Raw genomic sequence first — 25,965 nt, forward strand, 5'->3', positions numbered from 1 at the left:
CCACTTTCATCATTTTCTTTGACTTTTAACAACTTAAAAGGGAACCAACTAACCATTAGCTGAAATTCCAGCTTATCTAAGTAAAACATTGTTACCAAATGGTGTGGTAACAAGTAGAAAATGAGGGGTAACATCCAATGGAGGTAAAACTGGCCCAAAACAGGCTTCCATAGCTAGGATCAATGCTGGATTGGTTTGACAGACTCTTAATGGGAAAATAGAGAAAAAAGAGAAAAAAGAAAGATATATAAAATTACAAAATTACTATACTCTTAATGGGTGATAACGGGTATTCAGAAATTGACACCACACGACCTGTTAGAAGAGCCGACCTTAGGGGTGGGCGGGAAGGGCCTTGGCCATGGGCCTCCAATTAAGGGGGGCCCTATATATTCACTATTGCCCATAGGCCTCTGATGAAATTAAATGAGAAACGCGATTCCTCTTCCCAAAAGGTTTCCTCATTTCCCACGCAGCAGCAGTGCCTCTCCTAGTTTCTCCATGGAAGAATTCTATTTAATCCACCGATCTCTTAATAATCCACCACCATATTTTTCAATGTTTTTCCCATCTCTCTTCAACTTCAATCCATCCATTATTTCAGTTTCTCACATCCCTCTTTTCTGATATCATATTGTAACCCTAAGAATCAATTTCTCACTAAAAAGCTTACAAATAGTCTTTGAGATTGATGGTGACCAGGAGGAGAGGAGCATGAGAATTTGAAAAGGTAATCAGATTTATAAATTTTTATTTTTATTTGTTTCTATCCAGCAAACTATTTTTTCAATTTCCAATAGGAACAAAACAAAGAGAGATACAGAGTGGTAATCAAATTTATGAATTCTTGATTGAATTACATGTATCTTATCATTGCAGGTGCACATAAATCAAGTGGAGTTTCTCAAATTTTAGTTTGAACGCAACTAACCTGAATAAAGCTTTACAAGATTGAGGCTTTTTTATATAAACTTTAACCAGGTTTAATTCCTCTTTGTTTGCTGCTTAAATTTATTTATTTTTTTCTTGGTAGCACTTTAGTTCATTGGTTGTGTTTACTGTGTTGGTTGTGTTTGCTTTGTTGGTTGTGTTTGGTGTGTTTGGTGTGTTTGTTTTGTTCATTGGTTGTCTGTTTCTCACTTTGTAGACTTAAGAGTTGCACTAGAAAAATGGTTATGAAACATGAATCAAAAAGTGCAAAAAAAATCAAATGAGAAAAGTAGAAAAAATGATTCAAACTCAAAAAGGAGCTCTTGATAAGTGTATGGCATCTGCTCTAACTTGCATCACAGTAATTCAACTTAGATGATGATCAGGCATCCAAACCAAATTAAACATTAAGCACATCAAAAGATACTCAATAAAAATGGAAAAACTTGAAATTAATATTAACCAAGAAATTGAGTATTCATAATTAGGCTAGCCCTAGCTAAGAAAATTAGTTCCTCATAATCATAATTGAAAAATAGAATAAGTTTAGATAAACCCTAGGCTAACTCCGCCCTCCTCTTGTCGTCATCTTCTTCACCAAATGAATTGAATGAGGTTGGTGATCAATTTAAGAATGAAAAGAATGAGGAAAAAATGAGAGAAAATGATACAAATGAATTGAATGAGGTTGGTGATCAATTTAAGAATGAAAATAATGAGGAAAAAATGAGAGAAAATGATACAAATGAATTGAATGAGGTTGGTGATCAATTTGAGAATGAAAATGGAACATAACAAATAAGTCATGCTTTGAATATCTATGATCCAAGAAATTGAGATAACATTGATAACAAAACAAAGGATCTTTTAGTAGAAAAGGGTCATATAAGATAAAGTAATCTCAAGTTTCCTATGGGTGGATTTCTAGGCATTTTTCATATTCTTTTTATACAAGAAAGTTACCAAATGGAGAGAAACAAGATAGAAAAATGGCTAGTGTACTCAAAAGATGAGGACAAAGAATATTGTTTCTGCTATAAGTTGTTTAAATCTTGCAGAATAAAAGTTTGTTAGCAAATGAAGGACTTAATGATTGGAAACATTTAAGTGAGAGACTTAAAAAACATGAGAACAGTATTAAGCATAGGATTTTTAGTACCTGTGAGGTTCAAATCACATAGAATACTTGCAAGAATACAAGGCTATTGTAGTACAGATGCTCATGCAAGGTCGTTTTCCTCAAGGACTAATTAGGGTTGATTCTAAAAACAAATATGAAACAAAAACAAATACGATAGAAGGAAAGAGTTTTGAATATCAATTTATAAAAGCACTAGGGTTTCACCATCACCTAGCAATCCTATGAACTTTTACCAATTACTTATGATTTGCACATGCCACTTTGAAGGTTAGGTTTTCCTAATGTATATTCTACTTGGAACCTCCAACACAGAACGTATATCCAACATGCAACCCGTCCGGACGTTCGGATCAAATCTGAACATGAAAGACTCATTAAGTTTTGTGAAAACCCTTTGAAAAACCATGCAACCCTTAAGACGTGGTGTTCATCTTAAGTGAAATTACAATTATTAATCACAAGAAGCTAGCATCAATTTCAGGGAACCTTCCAACCAAAATTGCATCCAATTACTTTTCTAAAGATCCTAATGGTGATCAGGCATTAAGACAATTAGATAGTTTAAAACAGTGATTAACAATTCAAGTAGGCATGCACTCATCATAAGCAATTAAATAAAAATCACATATTCATGCTAAGGTTCAAGGCTTCACCCTAGCAAAAGAAATTTAGTTACGCATACTCATAATTGAAATCCAAGAAAATATCATTAAGAAGAAAAGAACAAAAACACCTGAAAGTTGTGAAAACCCAAAACCCTAGCAATTGCTCTCCACAATGCAAAGTTCAAAAGTGAAAAAGAAGTCCTAAATTCCTTGTGAGAAAGAGCTTAAATACCCCTTAAAACCTAGCTGCCAATGTACAGCTTTTCTATCCCCACAAGGAAACTAATTAAAATAAAATAATACTAGGAAATAAAGTCCAAATTGGAATAGGAGAATCTGCCCAAAATCTGCCCAGCCACGTTTTTGCCACAAATCTCCTCCAAATCTGGCCCAAGATAGCTTGTTTTAAAGATAAAAATGTTCTGAACACTTCTCTAGAAGGCCACGAACCCATCCGAGGTCATCTTGGGCTCCAAAAACGCAATAAAAGCCCAAGACGTCACTATTCCAGCACCGCGCACTGCTCCTTTATTTTATTGCCAGAAAATAACCGCTTGCAAGAAAAATCTGAAATTTTGCTACGATCAAGCTAAGTGACTCACGAACGTCCTCCAATTGGAATTACTCCAAAATTCGTCCATTTGATTATGTTTTGCTCCAGAGAGATTCGAAAGTCCTATATTGGAAATATAATTCAAAGTATCAAAATTCTTTCAAAATATTAACCAAAATATACTAAGAATGAGGTTAAATATATAATATAAAATATGTCCATCAAATAGTATTGAGCATATCACTAACATGAGAACATGGATTGATTTACAAATTAGATTGAAAAAGAATGAAACAATTGATAAAGAGATAAAAATGCAAATTAAAAAAAAGAAAAGAATATTGAAAACTAGTTTTAGTAAGAATAATTTCTGTTGTGAGATGTCTTGCTAAAAGAAGTTTAGCTTTTTGTGGACATAATGAGAAAATTTACCAAGATAATAATGGTAACATTTTGGGGTTGCTTTTATTGATTGCAGAATTTGATTTGGTAATGAAAGAGCATTTAGATGTATTCAAAATAATGAGATTTATTATCACTCTCTTAGCCATAAAATTCAAAATGAGTTGATTGGTATGCTAGGATCTAAAGTTAGAAGTGGTAAATTGAAAAAATCAAAGAGGCAAAATATTTTTCTGTGATACTTGATTGTACTCCAGATGCAAGTCATCATAAGCAAATGACTTTAATAATTCAATGTGGAGATGTGTCAAATGTTCCAATAAAGGTAGAAGAGTATTTTTAGAGTTCTTGAAAGTGAATGATATATCTAGATTTGGGCTCTTTAATAAGTTACAATCTATATTACAATCTCTTATACTTGATATTAATAATGTAACGGGCCAATGTTATGATAATGGATCTAACATGAAGGGGAAAAAAGTGGTGTGCACAAGAGGCTTCTTGAAATAAATCCTAGGGCATTTTATATGTCATGTGCTTGTCATTCTCTTAATTTAACACTTTGTGATATGGCAAACTCAAGTGTTAAAGCTGTGCCATTTTTTGGAGTTGTGCAAGGCATGTATACTCTATTTGCTAGTTCTACAAAGAGATGGAAATTTTTTCAAGATGATATCTACGGATTAACTCTTAAACTATTGTCAACAACAAGATGGGAAAGTCATATTAATAGTGTTAGAGTCATAATAACCCAAACTGATGATATAAGAGAAGCTTTGTTTGAATTGTCTAGAGTTAGTGAAGATACCAAAACAAAAAGTGAAGCTGAATCTTTAGTAACACATGAACTTGAAAGTTTTGAATTTCTGTTGAGCATGACTATATGGCATAACATTTTGAAAAAAATTGACTTGGTTAGCCAAAAATTGCATTCTGGACTAGAGATATGTAACTTGATGCTGCAATAAAAAATTTGAAGGGGCTTGTTTCTTATTTTGAAGACTATAGGCAAAATGGGTTCACATCTGTCTTACTTTTTGCAAAAAATATTGCATCTAAGATGGAAATTAACCCTGTATGTCCTAAAAAAACGTCAAATTCATAGGAGAAAACAATTTGATGAAAATGATCATGAATAGACTTTTCAATCTGCTCAAGAATATTTTAGGGTTAATTATTTTCTTGTTGTGGTTGATGCTGCTATTTCTTCTTTGAGGAGTAGATTTGAACAAGTAGAAATACTTGAAGGTATTTTTGGTTTTTTGTTGAATCCTAAAAAGTTATTTGCAATGAAGTATCATATATTGCATGAATGTTGTGTTAATCTTGAAGATGCTTTAACACATGGTAATGAATCTGATATTAATGCTGATGATTGTGTTCTAAAGTGGAAGTTTTACGATTGTATTTACTACAAGAGGCAAAGACAGCCATTCAAATTATTGATTATGTAAAATTTGTAAATTGCTTTCCAAATGTCTCATTTGCTTATAAAATTATATTAACTGTGGCGTCTGTAGAAAGAAGTTTTTCAAAATTAAAATTAATAAAATCCTACTTGCATTCTACTATGTCACAAGAAAGGTTGAATGGATTGGCAATCTTATGCATTGAAAAGAATATGTTGGAAAAGCTTGATTTTGAAGATGTTATTGAAGATTTTTCTTCTCAAAATGCTAGAAGCTCAAGAATTTTCCAATGATTGTTTGTACTTTTAATGTTTTTGGGTTTTGGATTGTAGATGGTGCAAAGGGAATCAAGCAGCTATTTGCGTATATTGATAAAGGGAAAGCATCATATATTTGCACATTGTAATGGGGTGGATCTCTTACTGGCTGCCTATTTGTGAGGAAGTAGGCTCCAGGCAGATTTTGGACCCTTCCAAATTTGCTGCAACCATTTCATATATTGTTAGATTTTGGACCCTTCCATAGTTACTATTGTAATTTGTTTTAGTTGAAGACATTTGTGAGTTACTTTTAGTGGACGTTTTGTGTCCTACTTTCTTTCTTTCAAGTTTTATGTCTTAAAAAAATATGTATGTCGTTACTTATTGTAGTTTCTTTGTCCATTTGTGCTACCATTTGTTACTTTTCTTATGTTATTGTATGATTCTTTGTGCACACCAAAAAGAGAGTGATGCCACTTAAACTCATGTGATGAAGCCTGAAGCTAGAAGCCAATCATAAGGGAAAGGGTTTAGTAATTTGAAAAAATACTTAGTTTTAATGTATCTAATTTAATTTAATTTTTTTTGATTTTTTTTACGGAGATATGTCCTACTATAATGCATACTGCCTTTTTTATTCACATGCTCTAAGCGCTATGTACAAACTTAACCGGTCCACCCGTTTTCAAAAAGACCCGTTAAGCCCCAACTCGAATACTGATTTTTTCACACGAATTTATGTCGTGTTAACGGGTCATGTACAATATTGTTAGATCTAAATACAACAACGTTATTTTTAAATAATTGGAATATGTGCAGAAGAAAAACATTTGCTGAAAAATACATGCGTAGTTAGATGTAGGGTAATTAATACAAGTGTGGGTTTTTGAGTAGAAGGGAATTTGGCGGTTAGGGTTTTAGGAGAAAGTGGGACAGAACGAGCAAGCAAGCGACCTTTGCTTATTTTTGTTTTGCACTCCTTTTCGGGGGACTGAGGAGGCACCTTCGCCTTCACTTTAGACCTCACTCGCTTCAGCTGAAATTGCTGCTGTCTCTTTGTATTTCTGCCCCAACAAAACCCTAGAGGTAAACTGAACCTCTCTCTTTCTCTCTCTCTCTCTCTCAATGAATTTACTTTGACACCATGAAAACGAAAAGAAGATTTGGGGTTTTCATGTATGATTGTTTGTTAATGTCTTATTTAAGGTCCGATTGCTAGCCACATTGTCTTGGATGGTTTCCTGAAACCCCTTTTTCTTTTATTTATGTTTGGGTTGTCTGCATGTCCTTCTGTTAGGTCTGCTCTAAATGTATGGCGTTTCAGGGTTTGCCCAAAACATGAAATTTCTGAAATGTTTAAATTTTAGCATGATTTTCTATGTTCTGTTTGGTAACGTAGAAAAAGGAAAAGATAATCGAAGGGTTAGTGTTGTTTTCTAAGAAACCCAGAAGGAATTAACAAAGAGGAACTTGTTAACGTGCCTCTTTTGAGCCAAGGGGTTCCATTACGTGTGTAACTCAGCCTAACGTTTAAACATTTTCTTCTGTTTCTTGCTCACTATAAAATTTGTATTTGCCCATCTATGGTTTACTGAAACGGGGCCAGAAGAAATAAGTACAATATGAGAGCTGTTATTATTCAACTGAAAACATTCGTAATAGTTGCAGTTATGTTTTCTGCTTCATTTTCGGATTTTCTTGTGGTTCCTAGTTATATATAATATTACTAAATGCGTTGTTACTTTCGTAATTCAGTATGACTAGACAAAACAAAAAGCCTTTCAAATGAAATTCAGTTTTCCCTTTCACACATTTTGTTTTATGTTTTCTGTTTTTCCTCTCCTAATTACAGAGAGGAGAGAGATTTGGAAGAAAGGAGGAGGAGATGAGCCATGAGAGAGAGACAAAGAAGTAATAAGGACACATAAAGAAAAAAAATGTTTATTGGTTTTAATTTTAGTTTATAATCTTCTCCTGTCTTTCTTGCTTCTATCATCTCTCTTCACTTTTTCCTTCTCTATCTACAACTAAGAAACTAAGAAACAAAAAAATTCAAGAACAACTCCGTTATGGTTCTTTGTATGTGTTTTAATCTATGTCAAGCTTTTAAATGAGTCTGTTTTGGGACCTTATGAAATGCACTTGGTCAATTTTTTCGATTATCACTGTCTAACTAGTGGTTTGACAAGAGCATGATGTAAATTGCTCTTTTTAAATTGATGCATGTGCACCAGACCTAAATACAGTAATCTGTTGAGTCCCTGATCTTTTCCCATAAGAGCAAAAATGTTTCAGAATAGAGTTATTATATTGAGGTTTGCCTAATAAGCTGTCTAGCGCTGGTTGAACACCAGTTGGATTCGTGTTTAGATTTTTAGAATCCACTAATCCACTTATTTTTTTCAGAAACTTAACTTGGTAGTTTAATTAGACTTTTAATGGTCCAGAGCATTCGTTCTCGTTGCATGTGCTTCTGTTACTGGCAATTCAGCTGAGAGACACCCAGATGGCACAGTGGGGTACTCGTCGTAGGCGAGTTAAATTCCTTGGCCAACATGAAGAAAACAAACCCCAAATTTCTTCCAGCATCACTGAGGAAGAAAATTCAACAGATGAATTTAAAGTAGCTGTGAAAGCTGAACCTCTCGAAATACCAGAAATCAAGAAGAGGAAGCGCCTCAGCCTAGGCAAAGGCAGATGGACAACTAGTAGCTCTAAAGGTAGGACAAAGAAGCGTAATAATGTGACTGAAAGATGGACAGCTGAAAGGTAAAACCTATATCACTTTTTTGTTGATGACTCTGGTGGTAAGGCATTTTGATATCACAACAAACTAAATACATATGCAGGTATAAGCTGGCAGAGGAAAGTATGATGGAAGTTTTGAAGGCTGAAGGTGCAACTTTTGGAAACCCAATTTCCAGGCTAGAACTCAGATCGTTAGCACGTAAGCGAATTGGTGATACCGGGCTGCTCGATCACTTACTGAAGCACATTGATGGTAAGGTGGCACCGGGTGGGACTGAGCGGTTTCGGCGGTGGTTCAACACCAATGGAACAATGGAGTATTGGTTGGAGAGTGCTGATCTGGTTAACATTCGTCAGGAAGCTGGGGTGCATGATCCTTATTGGATTCCACCATCTAAGTTGATGCCATGTGGTGCCTCCTCAGAAGATTCTGTTTCTGCTGGAGAATTGAAGCTACTCAAGGCAGAAGTGGATAAAATGAAGAGGTAGATAGAAACTTTATAGACCAATTTCTAACTGAAATAGGTATCCCTAAATAATTTGTCTCTTGTATTAAAAGTGATATGCAGGAGCTGCTGTTATCCAAGAAGCAAGAGAAAGACCGAGCCAATCAGGTTGAGTTGAATGTTAAACAACGTTGTAGCTACATTGTAATTTGATATTGGACTGCTGCTCGAATAAAACCTCAATTGAAGTGTTTGTTCAGCAGAATATGCTTGAGGATTTGATGAAATGGAAAGCTCAGACTGAGCAAAGCTTGAAAGTGATTTTAGGTTCTTGGAAGGGTATGCAGGTATATGAATAGTATATTATCATCACTGATTCAAAGTCTGATACTTTAGAAGATTAAAAAAAATATCTAATGGAAATCATAGTTGTTGGTTCTCATGTTTTGGAAAATACATCTAGTTGTGTTCTGATTGTCAGTTTGGCTCCTATGAAATCTCGTTTTCTTTTCTACAGGACAAGTTTGAGGAATTAATGATGTGGAAAGCTAAAGTTGAGCAACAGGTAGCTGAAATGACTAATGTCATGAGTAATATGCAAGTACCAAAGCAATACCCTGCCACCAACCCTGAAACATCTGAGCGATGGGAAGATTGGCTAGAGAGCACCAACCTCGATAATTTTCAGGGAAATGAACTTGTGCCTTGGTTTGAGAGCACGAATCTGGTTAATGCTGAGGAAGGAGTTATAATCCAAGATCCCTACCTAGCCCCGCCACTTAGATCAAAGCATGGCGATAGCTCATTTCCAGACCCTTTTTGCAAAATCAAGGAAGAAATTACTGAAATGGAGAGGTAACGAATGAAAACTAAACGAAAAGTCAAATCATAAAAATTTCTTACAACTAATCTGAGAGGTGTTCTCATTCTGCTGCAAGAAACAGAGATGTGCATGAGCTGATACCAAGGAAACAAAAGGAATATCAAGCTAATGTGACCCCTGATTCTTCTGCTACTGCAAATTCAAAGTCAGAGCTTGATAATTTGTTTATGTTTCAGGTGATATGCTGACAACAGACAAATAGAGGCTTGATATATGCATAAATACATGCATGTGTTGCTTATGTTTTATGTTGTTTTTTCTTTCTGGAATGACTTGATAAAGCCTCATTTGAAAGTTCCTTCCTGACAGGAAATGTTACAGGAGTTGTTCAATTGGAAATCTATGACGGAGCAGAAGCTGAGTGAGATGTCAAATTCCGTGAATGCCATCAAGCAGACATCAAAACTAATGAGTCCTCCACTCCCTCCGCAGCTGCCAGAAGATGGAAATCTGAGTATGGAATATCATCCTTGTTTCATGTTTTAGGATGGATGACTTTAGATTGGTAAGTACCATAGGATTAGATGTTGTATAGCTGCTGCCTGAAAACCCCATTCCAACTCTACTAAACCCAGTGAGAGACCCACTTCTAACCTACATGACGAGTCAAGTCAAAACCCTTCCTAAGTATTGCCGCCTTAATTTACTACCGACCTCTAGTTAAATGTGGCGTAAATGTTAATATACCGCTGATTATATTATATTATATTATATTATATAGGTTTAGACCCTTTGCATTGCAAGGATGCACTTTTGCTTTCACATGCCGAATTACCCACAGGTGGACATATTTATGTAATGTGTTTATGTTATGACTGTGATAACTGATATGAAGCGTATTTTCGAGGTTCCCCATGATGTGTTTTTCTGGGTTCCCTTCCAATGATGTTTTTACTGATGGTAGATTTCTCTCTCTTCGAGAGGTATATGAACAATAGAAGAGTGCCAGCCAGCTTCAACAATCGGAAATCAGACCAAGGAAGTTCCACTTCAACCATTACGCTAGAAAATTTAATGGTCCCAAGTGATCATAAATAACCCACTATTAGCTTTGATTATATTTTAATTTTATTTGCCAACGAAATGGAATTTTATGCTTGATCAGAGCACTTCTACGTAACATATAACATACCGGAAGTCACGAGGTTAAAGACTAATTGAATCCCGAGTATATTTTAAGCCTAACCTCCTAGTTGAAAAGTGTTTGCAAATGCAATTGAGAAAACGCTAAGATTTCATAGGATATGCTTCCAAGAACAACATCTAAAGAGATGAGGCAACCGCCTACCACTTTCTTTAACAAAATTTATAGAAAAAAAAGACAGTACAAGATAAAAAGCCGTTTAACAACAGTCCTCATATGAGATATAGGCATCCAGTGCCACACGATGCAGCTCTGCATCAAAGTCGGCTTGCAACGACCGAAATACAGATTCTGCACCTCTAAGTTTCACCCACATCTTCTCAAGCTTGACCATTCTTTCATTTTTAATCCACCTCCAATCCACTACATGACTTGCTAAGTACCTCTCACAAGCTTTCATAACGTTAACAAACCCAACCTCCTCTTTCTTCTCCTCCACTTTCTCATGATCCGCACAGTCATTGCTTGTTTTCTTCTCTTCTCCAGACACCGAATTCTTCTTCTTCTTCTTCTTGATATGATGCTTTTTTTTCTTCTCAACAACTTGGTCATCTTCAGCAACATGAGCATCCTCATCAATTTCGGGTATTGCCTCCTTTTTCACATTCTTTTTCTTCATCTTCTTGGCCACGCTAGCATTGCACTGTAATCCTTCTCGGGGACGTTTTTCTTTTGCAGCAGCAGCATCAGCAGATGATGGTGACTTCTTCTCGGTGTTTGAAGCAACATTTTTCTTCTTGGGGTCGGACTTGATCACCTCTTGAGCAGAATTGTCATTGGAGTTGGCACTGGATTTGAATTTAGGTTCGGCATCTGTTTCGCACAAAGCATCGAACTGATTATCTTCATCACATGTATCTGGTATGATTGTATCCTCTAGTTGAAGTTGAAGTTGAAGACGATGACCAGATGAACCACCAGATTCATATCCATCAAAAGATGGAGTGTCGGGGTCAATGGGAACAAGTGCAAGAGCAGCCATGGATACTTGCAAGTTGGTGCTTTTCTTGAGTTATGAGGCTATAGATGCTTACTTTACTTCAGCTCTGTATATGATTTTCTGTATAAAACCAACACTTATTTATATATCATCACTTGGAGTAGAGGGTGGGAGTTGCAAAACAATAAGGCGCCAATGTGATGTGTTCATCTAACGAGGCAATCAGCCATTTACTTTTGTCTCATTTTTTTATGATTTACCCAAAAGCCAAACGAATAGTCACATCAAATTGATACAAGATCGGATTTCCCGAGAGAAATATCAGCCTAAAATTGTTTCATTTATTTCCAATTCTAAATTCCCGAGAGAGATATCAGCCTAATCCTTTCTCCCTCGAAACTCATATCATTAATTAACTGCATCTTTATTTATTTCAATAATAAAGTCGTGCGTTAAACCTCTAAACTTAGAAGCAAAGCAAAATTGTATCCATATCCACCATAATGAACTTTTGAAGAGTCCACTTTAATCGAGGAAAGAAAACGAAGAGAATGAAAGTTAACATAGGAATTCCCGACAATATGAATACGAAGGGGTGTTTGGTTTCGTGGGAAATGGGAAATTAAATGATTTCCCAAGTTTGGTAAGCCCAAGTATAAATAATGATTTTCCGGGTATATGGGAAAATGAAACCGGCCACCCCCTGTTGATCTTAAATGTTGAAGATAAGTTTTCTTAATTTTTCTAAGATATGTTGAAGTATTTAGTTCTCTCTCTTCTTGTACAATTTCTTTAATATACGAGAGAAAAAAATGAGGTAGAAGAAAATAATTATCAAAAAGAGATGGCAGGGTTCTCAATGTTTTTGCCATTGGGAAGCAAGTCAAGTTTTAACCTGGAGAAAGCAGTGTGCAACCATGGCTTCTTCATGATGGCTCCCAACCGTTGGATTCCATCTTCAAAAACACTCCAACGTCCACTGAGACTTGCAGACTCAACTACTTGTGTCACCGTTTCGATCTTACATCCGCCTAATCGGACCTCTCTCCTTGTTCGAGTTCATGACATTCAAAACGTCTCATATACAGATGAACGTGCTATACTGGTATATTTTTATCTTATATATAATTGGATTTGGATCCTTAAGAAAGCATGTATGTACTTATATATTTTCTGTTGTTCTTGAATTTATTAGAACCAAGTGGCTCGAATGCTAAGGATATCTGAGAGAGATGAAATGGACGTGAGGGAATATCAGAAAGTGCATCCGGAAGCGAAAGAGAAAGGCTTCGGTCGAGTTTTCCGGTCGCCTACTCTCTTTGAAGACCTTGTCAAGTGTCTTCTTCTCTGTAATTGCACGTAAGTATAATATTACACGTGTTTCTTTTTCTTACACATGCATGCACGTAAGTGTAACAAATGAGAGATTTTGACACTTGACAGGTGGTCGAATACATTGAAAATGGCTCGAGCTCTCTGTGAGCTTCAATTTGAGCTAAGTAATAATAAAGCTTCAGCAAGGTCGGGACAAAAGAGGAAGAGAGAGACGTCAAATACATGGCCATGCAAAGTTATAAATCAAATGGATGGTGGGATTTTAGGCAATTTCCCAACTTCAAAAGAACTCGCTGGCCTTGATGAGAATACTTTAGTCAGCGAGCATAAAGTTCTTGGGTACAGAGCAAAACTCATTCTAAAACTTGCTAGAGATGTGGAACGTGGGACGATACGACTTCATGAGTTTGAGAAATCCCTCGACGACATGTCGTTTAACCAGGATCAAGTGTTTCGGAGACTCATGAAGATCAAAGGGTTTGGTTCATATGCATGTGCCAATGCGTTGATGTGCATTGGATATTATCAGCACGTTCCACTCGATACTGAAACTATAAGACACTTACAAGAGGCCAGTTCAACAAAACATACTCTTTACTCTTTTATTTATTTATTTATTAATTCCTAATTAACACAATTATTCTTTTAAACTTGGTAAAATCTTTTTTTATTTTCAGGTTCATGGGAGGAAGAATTGCGACAAAAAGACCGCCAGAAAATATGTGGCAGAAATTTACGACAAATATGCACCATATCAGTGCTTGGCATACTGGTATGCATATGCTTTTAGATATATGCTCTTGTCAGAAGATGAGATTAATTTTTATGTTGTCATAATGTGAATCTGATTTAACTTGGATTAGTGATCAAATTCATAGTCTAACAACTTAGACCTTCGTCTATCAATAAAAATTTAAACATTTTGTACGTATATGTAATTTATTTGTAAATGCCTTCCATAGATTACTAGTGAACAAGTTTCAACTTCCACTCAATCGGTTGTTTTTTAGGTTGGAGCTCTTGGATTTCTACGAAAGAAAATTTGGGAAGCTAAGTGAATTACCCAGCTCTAGCTATGAAACAGTGAGCAGCAGCAGGGACGGAGCCATTTACAAGTCTGCAGTGACCTTGACGCCCTCTCTCCTTTCACAACCCTCTGAACATGTATAGAGTATAGCCGTAGATTTTAGAAGAAATTCCCGTAATTTTAAACATGGTCTCAAGTCTCTAAACTTGCCATCATTATTGCAATGAAACCAATGAACAAGACGTCACCTTAAATTGAAAGCCAACAACATGTTTTTTTGGGGTCAAACGTTGGACATGAAAAGCCAACATCATTCTCTACAGGTTGGACACATGAAAAGTTTTGAAATTTTCTGTAAGCTATTATTTCTATCAATAATTGGGGTGGTATGTGTGACTTTTATGGCATTTATAAACGTGCCTACAAAATTGTTAAGCAACAATAATTTACCTATCTTTTCAAGTAAACTACTTTTTAGGTCTATATTTTTCAGGTTATTTATTTTTCCAGGCATGTAGATTAATTTACCTGGGTAATTTTTTTTTTTTTCAGGTAAATTATTTTGTAGGCACCTATAGTTTTAGAGGGACTTATTTACCCGTCCACACTATTTAGCTAAACAATAATGTTAAGGAAACCAACTATTATACCAACTAATGTGACATATGACATGACAATCCATGTCACTAACTCACTTGCCACATTATCTATTTTTAACTTGCTTAATTTTCTATTTTATCCTTTTTTTTAAATCATTTATTTTTTTAAATTTTTTTTTTTTTTTTTAGTATTTGAATCTCCATAGCTAGATAGCTGCAGCGACACAGCTTCTATAGTGCAGTAACCACCACAATATGCTGCCATCACCAGCCACTTGCAACCATCAATCTCGAATCCAACTCATCGCCCATCATAATTTGTTTATGTGCTATTTGAATCATATTAAAGCTCTTGATTGAATCAATGGAAAATAACAATTAAACCCTTGAGATTTCATTGTGAGATATGAGGTTTCCATTGATGATCAACAATTTTTTTTTGGAGGAACTTTCAGTCACCAAAAGCAACCCTTTTGGACCCACGAAGAATTGAAACTAATTTAACAATTGGGGCAAAATAAAATGATTAATCCCACAAGCTAATGATACACGACAATCACAAATTGTTCTTAAGTTCGTGACTTGATTGTGTTTTTACTATTTGGCTTATTTGGCTTTGGAAGCACACAAATAAACAAAACTTGTCATTATCATGATTTTTTACTATAATATTCAGGGATATTTGTAGAAATGTCATCTGAATTTATACATTTGTTTCAATTTGTCACCTTAAAGAAAAATTTAAGTGAAATGTCATCTTCAGTTTTCAAAATTCATGATTTATCACCTGACTTTAACATCATCCAATCTTCCATCTATTTTGAAGAGTATTTTAGTCTTTCCAATATGCAAATTTATGTTTTTTTTCTTCTAGCAATTTGCAAATTAATGTGCCAAATATATGCGTGATTTAATTACAACTGTTGCAACCTTCTGCTAAGCCCAAAGCATATAACATGCTCCCGTAAGAGCATCTCCACCCATAAGGGCTAAGTATAGGGCAAGGGCAAGCAAGGGCTGCCACTATTCACATGAATAGTGTCAGCCTTGCTATTTGTGGTTCCACCCATGAGGGCTAAGTCTAAGACAATTACTATTCACTTAAATTTATTTTTTATTTTTTATACTTAAACCATTGATTTTGATAAGCTTTTCGGATAAGATTTTCTTTTCCCAATTAAGTGTTAATATTTATCGTAAAATTCTCACCTAAAAATCAAGATAACATTTTTGGATAAAATTTTGAAAATTAAATTTGGTGTGGAAAGTGAATAATATTGGTAGGTATGTATAGAAAAAATTTCCAGAATTTTTTTAATTTTTTAATTTTTTTTTCAATTTCTTTTAGCCAAAAATTGGACAACCATTGGATTGTGCAAAAATTTCTGATCAGAGGCTCCAGGAGAAGCCACGTGGCTTGTAACCATTGGACAATGTGGGCTGGTGGGTCCAACAGTAAAAAAATAATTGAAAATCATTTGCTGACATCAGCAACCCGCGGGCAACAGCTCAGTCAATTTCTGCTTGTGGGCTTGCCCGGGCTGGTGGGTCCCATGGGCCCGGGCTGTATTTCCTGCGCTGGAGCCGCATTGGGCTTGCTAGGGGGGCCTTTTGCCCAATTTGATAGCAGCGCTGGAGCTGCTCTAACCTCGCCAACGGGATAGGGGTCCACTGCGATAGGAAATGAAGGGCGTGACGTTGTTGTTTAGTCGTCCATGCTTCCAATTTCTAAAATTAAAACTGACTAAGAAATATAAAATATAATGTAACACAAAATCAAGTGAGGTTCATAATAAATCTCTATTACTTGTACTATGGCTAAAGAATATTTATTACTAATATATAAGCTTAATGACGTGTTTATTATTCCATAATCCGAACCAAAATCAGAAAAAAAAAAAAAAATCACATGTTTTTAACCTTTTTAAGGTATGTTTTATTTTTTTAAAGTAAAAGTAAATGTTTTAAAGAATCAATGTCAACTTACCAGTTATGAAGAGAGAGAAAGAAGTTGTAGTTTTTATTATTGAGTTTGATGAAGCTGTTGGAGAATATTTTAATTCCTCTACCCTACCATGTTTGTTTGTTTTTTTTTGGTCGAACCTACCATGTGTGTTTTGGTAGGTCGACTTGATCCTTTTTGTTTATGTATGCATGTATAGCTTTTGCTATAGTTGTTGAGAAATAGTTGAATAGGGGTTTCAAACTTAATTTCGATGTGACAGAAGTAAATGAGAGTGAAAGTTGTGGAAAGATAGAGCCAGCTAACTCCATCTCAAGTTCTAAACGAGGAAATTTAAATTGAAAACTGAACAATTTACAACTCATAGATTGCTACGAAATTAACTTGATTTTTTACCATCATTAAAGAATACTACAATATTATGGCAATGAAATAATATAACATTCATTGTACACTCAATAGATTTGTCCAAAAAATATTGCTTATTTAATGTTTGTTTTTTTAGGACCTTTCCTATTGAGAAGGGCGATAGCATTTGTCAAAAGAAAAAAAAATACAGAAAATAAAATCATAGAAAATGGGCGGACCAAGGGACATGGACAAAGATTGCAATAGTCTCAAACTGTTAATAAAAATGAAAGTATTATTGAGAAATACGTATGTATATGTATAATATAAATATTAAATAGAAAAATACGCAATTCTTTATAGGAATAATAACTCTGAAAAATTAGAAGGAAAAAAAATCACAAGAGGACAATAGAGACTTAGGTAATGGCCTACGAGTAATAGATAATGTTTTAAACTACTCTTATTTATTTAAAATTAAAATGGACACACATAAAAAGTATAGCCACCCGGCTATACTATTAATTTGAATAAATATTAAAAAAACAGAGTGTAGCGGCGAGACTATATTATTTATTTAACAAAAAAAGGCCTATTATAGCCGCATGGTCGTACTATTTATTACAAAAATGATAATTTTGGCAATTTACAATTGAAAACGTCCGTCGTTATGTAATATTTTACAATAATTTATTTTAATATTTTAATGTAAATTATTTTTATTCAATAATATGTTGAAATTATGTGTATAATACGTGAAGTTTGTGTGTATTATTGAAAATTTTGTATTAAAAAAAAAACGTGTATTAAACATGAAAAATACCTACATACAGGTATTTGCTGTTTTCTTTTTATACAAAAACAACTAGTATTTTACCGAGTCTATAAGACATGTATGGAAAACGGAAGTATTATTGAAAAATGCATACGAACGTGTATAATACGAGTATTTAACATGAAATATATGGATAAAAACTATGGAAAAAATCACCATGAAGTATTATACGAGTATTATATGGAAAATGAAGGTATTATTGAGAAATATGCATGTCCATGTATAATACGAGTATTAAATAGAAATACTAAATTCTTTATACGAATAATAACTCTGAAAATACTATTAATATGATTAAATATTTTTAAAAAAGAGTATAGCCGCTCTGCTATACTATTAATTTGAATAAATATAAAGAACGGAGTAACACCGTTCGGCTATACTATTATTTTTGAAAAAATAAAAATAAAAAAAACACTTAGTCTAGCCAATCAGCTATTCAATTAAATTGAATAAAAATTTAGAAAAACACAGAGTGCTATACTATTAATGTAATAACCCGAACCTAAATTAATATTTAATTATTAATTTATTCAAGTAAAAGACAATTTTACCGTGAGAATATTTTAATGGTTTAAAAGTTGACTTTTTGTTTGGGAAGGAATCTGGGGATTTCAGTTACACCGTTACATAGAGCACATCAAGATGAGTCCGTAGACACGTAATGGGCTCAAATCGGAGTTATTACGAAGAAGTTACGATCAAAAGAAGTTTAGTGGCACAATCGTAATTTTGGCAAAGTCAATTTTTTTAAAAACCAGAATTTCTGTGGGCCACTTTTTGGCTGGTCCTAGAGTCCTAAAATCATCCCCATGCCGTCCCGAGCACAAAGTATGCTCGGATATGAATTTGGTTATCGTATATCGCATATTAGGCGTTATCCATCTTCGATATGTTTAGACCATTGGATCAATCCCAATTTAAAATATGTTGATCTAGGCAATCCTAGGAGCATGTAGGAATTTGCGGATCGTGAATCGGAGTCCCGGATGCTCTGATTCAATAATTCAAAGTTTAGGATAAATGATAATCGTCCAATCAGGCGATCCGACCGTTTGATTCAGACCAAACTGGCAGGATATGTTTATTAAACCTTGTTGAACACCATAGGAACTTTCGGATCGGAAATTGGAGGTTGTGGGCCCCACGGGCCGGGGTGACCAAGATTGGGTAGTTTGACCCCTCGTTTGACCGTGACCGAGGTAGTTTCACCCTTAGATAAGTATTAGAATGATCATGTAAACGAGCCTTGACCGTTATTTGAATTATTTTGGGGTCTTTATGGAATTTATGCTTTTGTGAGTAGACTTTGTTTTGATAGTGCATTGTTTTTACAGATTGAATTAATATGCATTAAATATGGATTGTTTGATTATTGATGGATTTTGAGTTTATTATAATATTTTAGGGAATTCCCGGATGTTATTTCTGATATTCGAAGATCATGCATTATTAGAAGTGATGGGATCTCTAGGAGTTATTGACTTATTTAGTTATTTATTTACCTATTATTATTATTATTAATATTATGATTATTTTAAAAGTATCTGACTGAGTGTTATGGGATTGTGGGAACCTAATTTTAAGCAAACCCTAGGTCAAATATTTCCTTCCATTTGGGGATTATTTGATTTGGGGATTCTTACCTTGATTAGGGATTTGATTCGCATTAAATCCCTAATTGATTTAAATCTCCTAAAATCAGAAAAATAATTCCTTTCCCAACAAGGATTATTTTTCTTCAAACCCTAACCCTACGAGGCTCTATAAAAGCATGGCCACACACAAGGGTTGAGGTACGTCAGAACTACTACTAAAATCTCTACAGAAAATTCCTCTCAAACCCTAGCCACCTCTTTTCTCTATCTCTTTTACATAAGGCTCCGGCCACCCCGTTTACACATTAAACACATCACGTACCCTATTTTAGCTATCGATTCTCTACGGATCGATTGAACTGACTTAGGCATCGGAGGGCCTTTGGCCAACAACCCCCGGGTGTGGTCCTCTTATTTGTTCTATTTTGCAGGGAGAAAGAGGCTGCGAAGAAGAAAGGGGAATCTTTTGAACCGAATATTCTCGTGGGGAAATTTGTTCCCACAGGGATGATTTAATGTTATGAGTTACTATGTAATTGGATTTCAACGTGAATAATAAATTAATTAAATATCTAAGTATATGTTTATATTTAATATTTATACATATATATATATATATTCAGTGGTTTAAAGATGATGAATTGGTTTTTATCAGAATGTGGTGTATATTTTAAGTGTAATTGAGAATTAATTTATTAGAAAGTTGATATAAAAGGTCGGAAAATGGATTGTGAAATAAGGAAAATTTTATGATGAGTTTCAGACTACAGTTTTCCAACCCACCATAAGAGTACCCCCTAGTTGCCTTGTAACAGTTTTGTCATTTATGTGAATGCCCCACGAGTTTGGCGGACGCCTAAACCGTGTGGTGCAAGGATTGCGGCTCAATTGACTTTGTGTCTCCAAGGCTTGCAAGGATTGCGGCTTGGGTTGACTTTGTGTCTTCTAGGCCTGCAAGGATTACGGCTTGAGTCTACTTTGTGTTTCCGAGACTTGCGAGGATGGCGGCTCGATTGACTTTGTGTCTCCGAGGCCTGCAAGGATTGCGGCTCAGGTTGACTTTGTGTTTCCGAGGCCTGCGAGGATGTATCACATTATGTGACGCAAGGAATTGACGGAACACTATTGGAATTGATAGAAATTTATCGTAATTGACGATATATTAAAGAATTGACGGAATATGAATGGGGGTACGCCTAGGTGGAGAATATTTGGGATTTTAAGATGTTTAAACAAAAAATGAGGATTTTATCTTGGTATTTTTGGGTAAAAATTTTAATAGCTATTTTTCTGATTTTACGAGGCAAGTAATGAATGGTTTTGGTTCTTCATTCACATACATGAGCTTTATGTGAGTTTGTTTGTTTTCACATACGATTTACACAAGTAAAATATAAATTGATTCATGGATTTGAGGAAATCCTTTGAGTAGCCTATTTATGTATAAATATACTAAGTGAAAGAACTACATATGGCTTGATCCCTTATTAAAGGTACGTAGGCAACCTAGAATTACTAGGTGTAGCCACGAGACCAAGCAATTGAAAAGCTGTTCAATTAAGTTATGTTGAAATCCATTAGCATATTCTTCTTGTTCCAAAAGTTGAGATTAGTTTCAGTTGGCAGAATGATTTATTTGATTTAAAAAGGCATGAGGCCATAAAAAAAATTGAGATTTGGTTGCATGGATTCTATTATTGTGCATGTTGAATGGTTGTGGATGTTTAAATTGTTTGTTGTACGGGTGAAAATGACAGGACCCGACCCAATTTCCGCTTTGAAATCTGAGCCGAATCCTGTGCGTGTCCGACACCTGGCGGATGTCGGGCACAAAAGACTTTTTTACCCTTCTCATCTCAAGTCCTTTTGAGATTTTCCCTAGACTTCTGCCGGAAATTCGGCAGAGTCTCCCCTGTAAATTGACCAATCCCAAAATCTTTCACCTGTCAAACAAGCTCAAAAACTATACCAACAACCAGAATAACCAAAACAACAAGTCTCAAGTCTCAACTTCAGTCCTTCAGTTACAACTAGATATCAGAGCACTTCTACATATTTACAGAACCTTAAGAAATTTACAATGAAATCCTACACTTGGGTGGTGGGGCGAAAACTGGGAAGATGGCCCGAGTGGTTTCCTTTGTACTTCTACGGCCTGGGGGCGAAAAACAAGTTTTAAGTTGTGAGTGGACAAAAATAAAGTTCTTAAAACAACTGGAACATAATAACCCCCGTTTTGAAGTAAATCGGGAAATAAATAGATAATTTGGCTATATTTCAATACCAAGTGGTCCATCAACAAGAATAAACATACTGATGAATAAACTTACATAACTGAACAATATGACCAGATATAAATGCATGAATATCAAAGAAACTGCTGTAAATATCTGAAAATTATATCTGCAAAAGAGAACTCTAAACTTTTATACTGCCACCAATTTGTACCCATATCCTAACTGTCAATTCCGCTGGCAGGTCTCGGGCGCTACACAGTCTACCCGAGCCGCAATCCTGGCAGGTCTCGGGACATCAAGTCTGCCGAGCCGCAAATCCTGGCACTCACGGTCCGAGCGTCTCCGGAACTCGTGAGGCAAAGTCAAGTACACTGACATAAAACTGAATCACTGACATAACTGAATCCGTACTGGACTCTGGGTAATCACCAAATAAAAAGCGGTTACATGGTGGTCTGAAATAACTATCTCTGATAAATTTGCTATTCCTCTGTATTCTAGTATATCTGAACTAAAATACCAGTTTTAGCTCAAAAACCTCAAATCTGATATTTTCACAATAAAACTCATGCCATAACACTTATTCAAAATCATATAGAAAATATAATTATAAAATCTTTCAAGAAAGAAATGTCCACTCACAGCTGGTCCGAGCTAGCTGGACCCTTCGACGGTCCCTCATGAGGGTTAGCTGGACTCCTGGTACCTGATTATCCAAGAATAATAAATAAATTAACTGCTGGATAAAAGAATTTAAATTTATACCCTGCCCCGGCTCCTAGAATATTTCAAGTTACTCCTATGTCCACATTTTGCCTTTCAGACACTTGGACCCGCTTTTGGAAGGTCCGACGCTCAGCTAAGCGATAACCTGTTAGATCGGCCGACCCGGGACCCGTGGGGTCCACGATGTCTAATGGTCATTCTGAGCTTCCCTAAAGGTTTCTCATAGAGCGGGAACCATGTTCTGCGAATTTGGTCCGAATCGGATGGTCGGATTAGCCAAAATCGCGTTATCGCTTAAAATCCAAACCCTAGCCCTAGGGTTCGTGATTTCGGAGTATCCGGGACTCCGATTCGCAATCCGTCGAATCCTACATGATCCTGAAACCATGTAGAACAATATATCCAAAATTAAGTGCGATCCAACTGCTCAACGACACTGCACCTGGGAATCGCATATTATGGAAAATCCGTTCGGGGCTCAAACGGACTCCGAATCGAGATCCGCGAAATCCTACGCGCTCGTGACGGCACGAGGACCTCAAAACTGCCCAGAAACATGCCACCACCCTCGTCCACGCACCGCCACAGGCGCGGGCAGACCGGGTGTCCAAAGCGATTAGGGTTCGTCGGAAAATCTTGGAACCGAGACTCCAAACTCCTATCCTAGGTAAAACACCCTATTTGGAGTCACTTTTGTTCTTGGACAACCCCCAAAAAGTGGCCGGAAGTGGCCGATCTTTCAAATTGAAATTTAAGCAACCTAGAGGTGAAATCGATCTAAACCCAGCCAACCATCAGTTAGAGTACACAAAATAGGTGGAAAACCATACCTCACTCGAAAGATTTGGCGGTGAAATGAGAGAGAACGATTGAGTGGAAGTTTGATCACCACAGTCGGCAAAAATGGCCGATTCCGGCCAATATCCGGCGAGCTGAGGTCGGCGACAGGTAGGGGAAGGACGGCGTCGGCGAGCTGGACCGAATGGCACCGGTGGCGAGGGTCGCCGTGCCCTGTGGCGGCGACGGCAGAAACTGAAACGGGGAAGGGGAAGCGCGGGAGAGAGAGAGAGAGAGCTGACGGGGGGAGAGAGAGAAAGGGTTAAAAAAAAATCTGATTTTGTCCAAGTTACCGTTTTACCCTTCATGGTATTTTGACCGTATTTTCTTCGTTACAACTCCGATTCGAGTCTACTCCGTGTCTACGGACTCGTTTCGCCGTGCTCTACGCAACGGCGTAGGCGGAATTGCCAAATTTCTTCTCGGTCAAAAACTCAACTTTTTCCCCCATTAAAATATGCGAGGGCAAAATTGTCTTTTGGCTTGAATAAAGAAATCTTAATTTTTAGATATTTTGGTTTGGGTTCTTACAATCTACCCCCCTTAAGAAAATTTCGTCCTCGAAATTTAAGCACCTGTTACTCGAAGAGATACGGGTACTGTTCCCGCATCTGGTCCTCCGGTTCCCATGTAGCCTCTTCCACTGTATGACTCCTCCACAAAACTTTCACAAGAGGGATCTCCCTCGAGCGCAAAACTTGCATCTTTTGATCCAAAATTTGCACTGGCTGCTCCACATAAGTCAAATCTTCTTGTAGCTCTATTGGTTGCTCCTCTAGTACATGAGAAGGATCTGAAATGTATTTCCGGAGCATCGAGACATGAAACACATCATGCAACCGAGACAAATCTGGAGGTAAAGCAAGTCTGTAGGCTACTGGGCCTACCCGTTCTACAACCTCGTACGGGCCAATATAACGAGGACTTAGCTTTCCTCGCTTTCCGAATCTTTCTATTCCTTTCCAAGGCGAAAGCTTCAGGAATACCAGTCTCCCACTTCAAACTAGAGGTCTTTCCTCCTGATATCTGCATAACTTTTCTGTCTATCCTGGGCTATTTTCAACCTTTCTCGGATCAACTTCACCTGTTCTTTCGTTCGTTCGACATCATCTGCCACCTCCAGTCGGTTCTCACCGACTTCATCCCAATAAAAGGGAGTTCTGCACTGTTTTCCATACAAAGCATCAAATGGAGACATTAGGATACTTGCCTAGTAACTATTGTTATACGCAAACTCCATCAGTGGTAATTTCTCATCCCAGTCGTCTCTGAACTGCAATGCACAAGCTCTTAACATATCTTCCAGATTTTGAATCGTTCTCTCAGACTGACCATCTGTCTGAGGGTGAAAAGCAGTACTAAACTGTAACCGGGTTCCAAAAGCTTCATGCAACTTTGTCCAAAATCGGGAAGTAAATCGTGGATCTCTATCAGACGTAATAGAAACTGGCACTCCATGAGAGCTGAGCCAACTTATTTAATGTGTAATTTGCTCTTACTGGTACGAAATGGGCAGATTTTGTAAGTCGATCCACAATCACCCACACTCCATCATGTTTATTTCGTGTTCGGGGAAGCCTGAACACGAAATCCATCGTCAAATGCTCCCACTTCCACTCTGGAATTGGAAGTGGTTGTAACAGCCGGGAAGGTCTCTGTCGTTTTGCATTCACCTGCTGACAAATCAGGCACTTCCTGACATATTCTGCTATTTCTTTCTTCATAAAAGGCCACCAGCAGTGTTCCCTCAGAGTATGGTACATTTTAGTAACCCCGGGATGCATAGCAAAAGCTGAGCTGTGGGCTTATTCAAGAATTTCCCTCTTCAGAGCTTCATCATGAGGAACATACAATCTGTTACTCACCATTAGAGCTCCATCGTTCCTCACTGAACAATCTGTTCTAGTGCCACTCTCCACTTCTGCTCGAAGAGTACAAATCAAAGGATCCTCTGCTTGAGCGGCTATTAGGCGCTCCAACAATATAGGTCGCACTCGGAGAGTAGCTAACAATGCTCCCTGCTCATCTGCACCCAGCTCAACTCTAAACTTTCTCAATTCAACCATCAAAGGTACATACCTTCCTCGGAGATAAGCTATTGAACCAGATGATTTCCTGTTAAGTGCATCAGCTACTACATTAGCTTTCCCCGGATGGTGCTCTATGGTACAATCATAGTCTTTGATCAGCTCTAACCATCTCCTTTGTCTTAGATTCAACTCCTTCTGAGTGAACAAATATTTTAAACTCTTGTGATCTGTGAAAATCTGACAGGTGGCTCCGTATAGGTAGTGTCTCCAAATCTTCAAAGCAAATACTACTGCTACTAACTCCAGATCATGCACAGGGTAATTCAACTCATGCTTCTTCAACTGTCTAGAAGCATAAGCGATCACCCGACCATGCTGCATCAGTACACATCCAAGGCCCTGTTGGGAGGCATCACTGTATATCACAAAGTTACCACTGTCATCTGGAAGCGCCAATACTGGAGCAGTGGTTAACCTAGTTTTGAGCTCATCAAAACTTTTCTCACACTCAATTGACCATTCAAACTTAACTCCTTTTCTTGTCAGACGGGTGAGAGGCGCCGCTATCGTAGAAAAACCTTCTACAAAGCGACGATAATAACCAGCTAACCCTAGAAAACTCCGTACCTCCGTAACACTGGTTGGCTGCGGCCAATTCACTACTGCCTCAACCTTCTGAGGATCAACATAAACACCGTCTACAGAAATAACCTGCCCCAAGAAATTTACTCTGTCTAGCCAGAACTGGCACTTACTGAATTTAGCAAACAGTTTCTTACTCCTCAGCGTCTTCAGTACCAGTTCCAAGTGCTTCATGTCTGCCTTCCGATTCTTGGAGTACACCAGGATATCATCTATGAATACGATGACAAAGCGATCCAAGTAACGTCGGAACACTCTGTTCATCAAATCCATAAATGCAGCTGGGGCATTCGTCAATCCGAATGGCATTACTAAAAACTCATAGTG

General features: G+C 36.7%; 2 protein-coding genes and 1 long non-coding RNA gene across 10 annotated transcripts; all 3 read left to right on the top strand.

Annotated features, from left to right (window-relative positions):
- Nucleotides 1–440: 440 nt before the first annotated feature.
- Nucleotides 441–5,460, top strand: LOC117612869. Its single transcript, XR_004583584.1, has 3 exons — nucleotides 441–730; nucleotides 880–981; nucleotides 5,373–5,460. It is a non-coding gene; the product is annotated as an uncharacterized LOC117612869 (long non-coding RNA).
- Nucleotides 5,461–6,201: 741 nt separating this feature from the next.
- Nucleotides 6,202–10,232, top strand: LOC117612871 (protein DYAD-like). 8 transcript variants are annotated; one of them, XM_034341501.1, is made up of 8 exons: nucleotides 6,202–6,386; nucleotides 7,707–8,069; nucleotides 8,150–8,533; nucleotides 8,608–8,662; nucleotides 8,755–8,841; nucleotides 9,012–9,349; nucleotides 9,433–9,553; nucleotides 9,687–10,232. In XM_034341501.1, exons 2-8 carry the CDS (start codon nucleotides 7,807–7,809, stop codon nucleotides 9,861–9,863), a joined length of 1,425 nt encoding a protein of 474 aa, XP_034197392.1. In that variant the 5' UTR covers nucleotides 6,202–6,386; nucleotides 7,707–7,806; the 3' UTR covers nucleotides 9,864–10,232. The 8 variants fall into 8 exon arrangements, with proteins under 8 accessions (XP_034197392.1, XP_034197391.1, XP_034197399.1 ...); XM_034341500.1 differs by having other exon boundaries at nucleotides 7,748–8,069; XM_034341508.1 differs by having other exon boundaries at nucleotides 7,748–8,069; nucleotides 9,699–10,232.
- Nucleotides 10,233–12,305: 2,073 nt separating this feature from the next.
- LOC117612867 lies at nucleotides 12,306–13,966 on the top strand. Its single transcript, XM_034341498.1, has 5 exons — nucleotides 12,306–12,566; nucleotides 12,657–12,820; nucleotides 12,905–13,367; nucleotides 13,474–13,568; nucleotides 13,807–13,966. The coding sequence occupies exons 1-5, from the start codon at nucleotides 12,306–12,308 to the stop codon at nucleotides 13,964–13,966; spliced, it is 1,143 nt and encodes a 380-aa protein (XP_034197389.1).
- The last annotated feature ends 11,999 nt before the right edge of the window (nucleotides 13,967–25,965 follow it).

This window comes from Prunus dulcis, unplaced genomic scaffold (assembly GCF_902201215.1).
Source record: "Prunus dulcis unplaced genomic scaffold, ALMONDv2, whole genome shotgun sequence".
NCBI lineage: Eukaryota > Viridiplantae > Streptophyta > Magnoliopsida > Rosales > Rosaceae > Prunus > Prunus dulcis.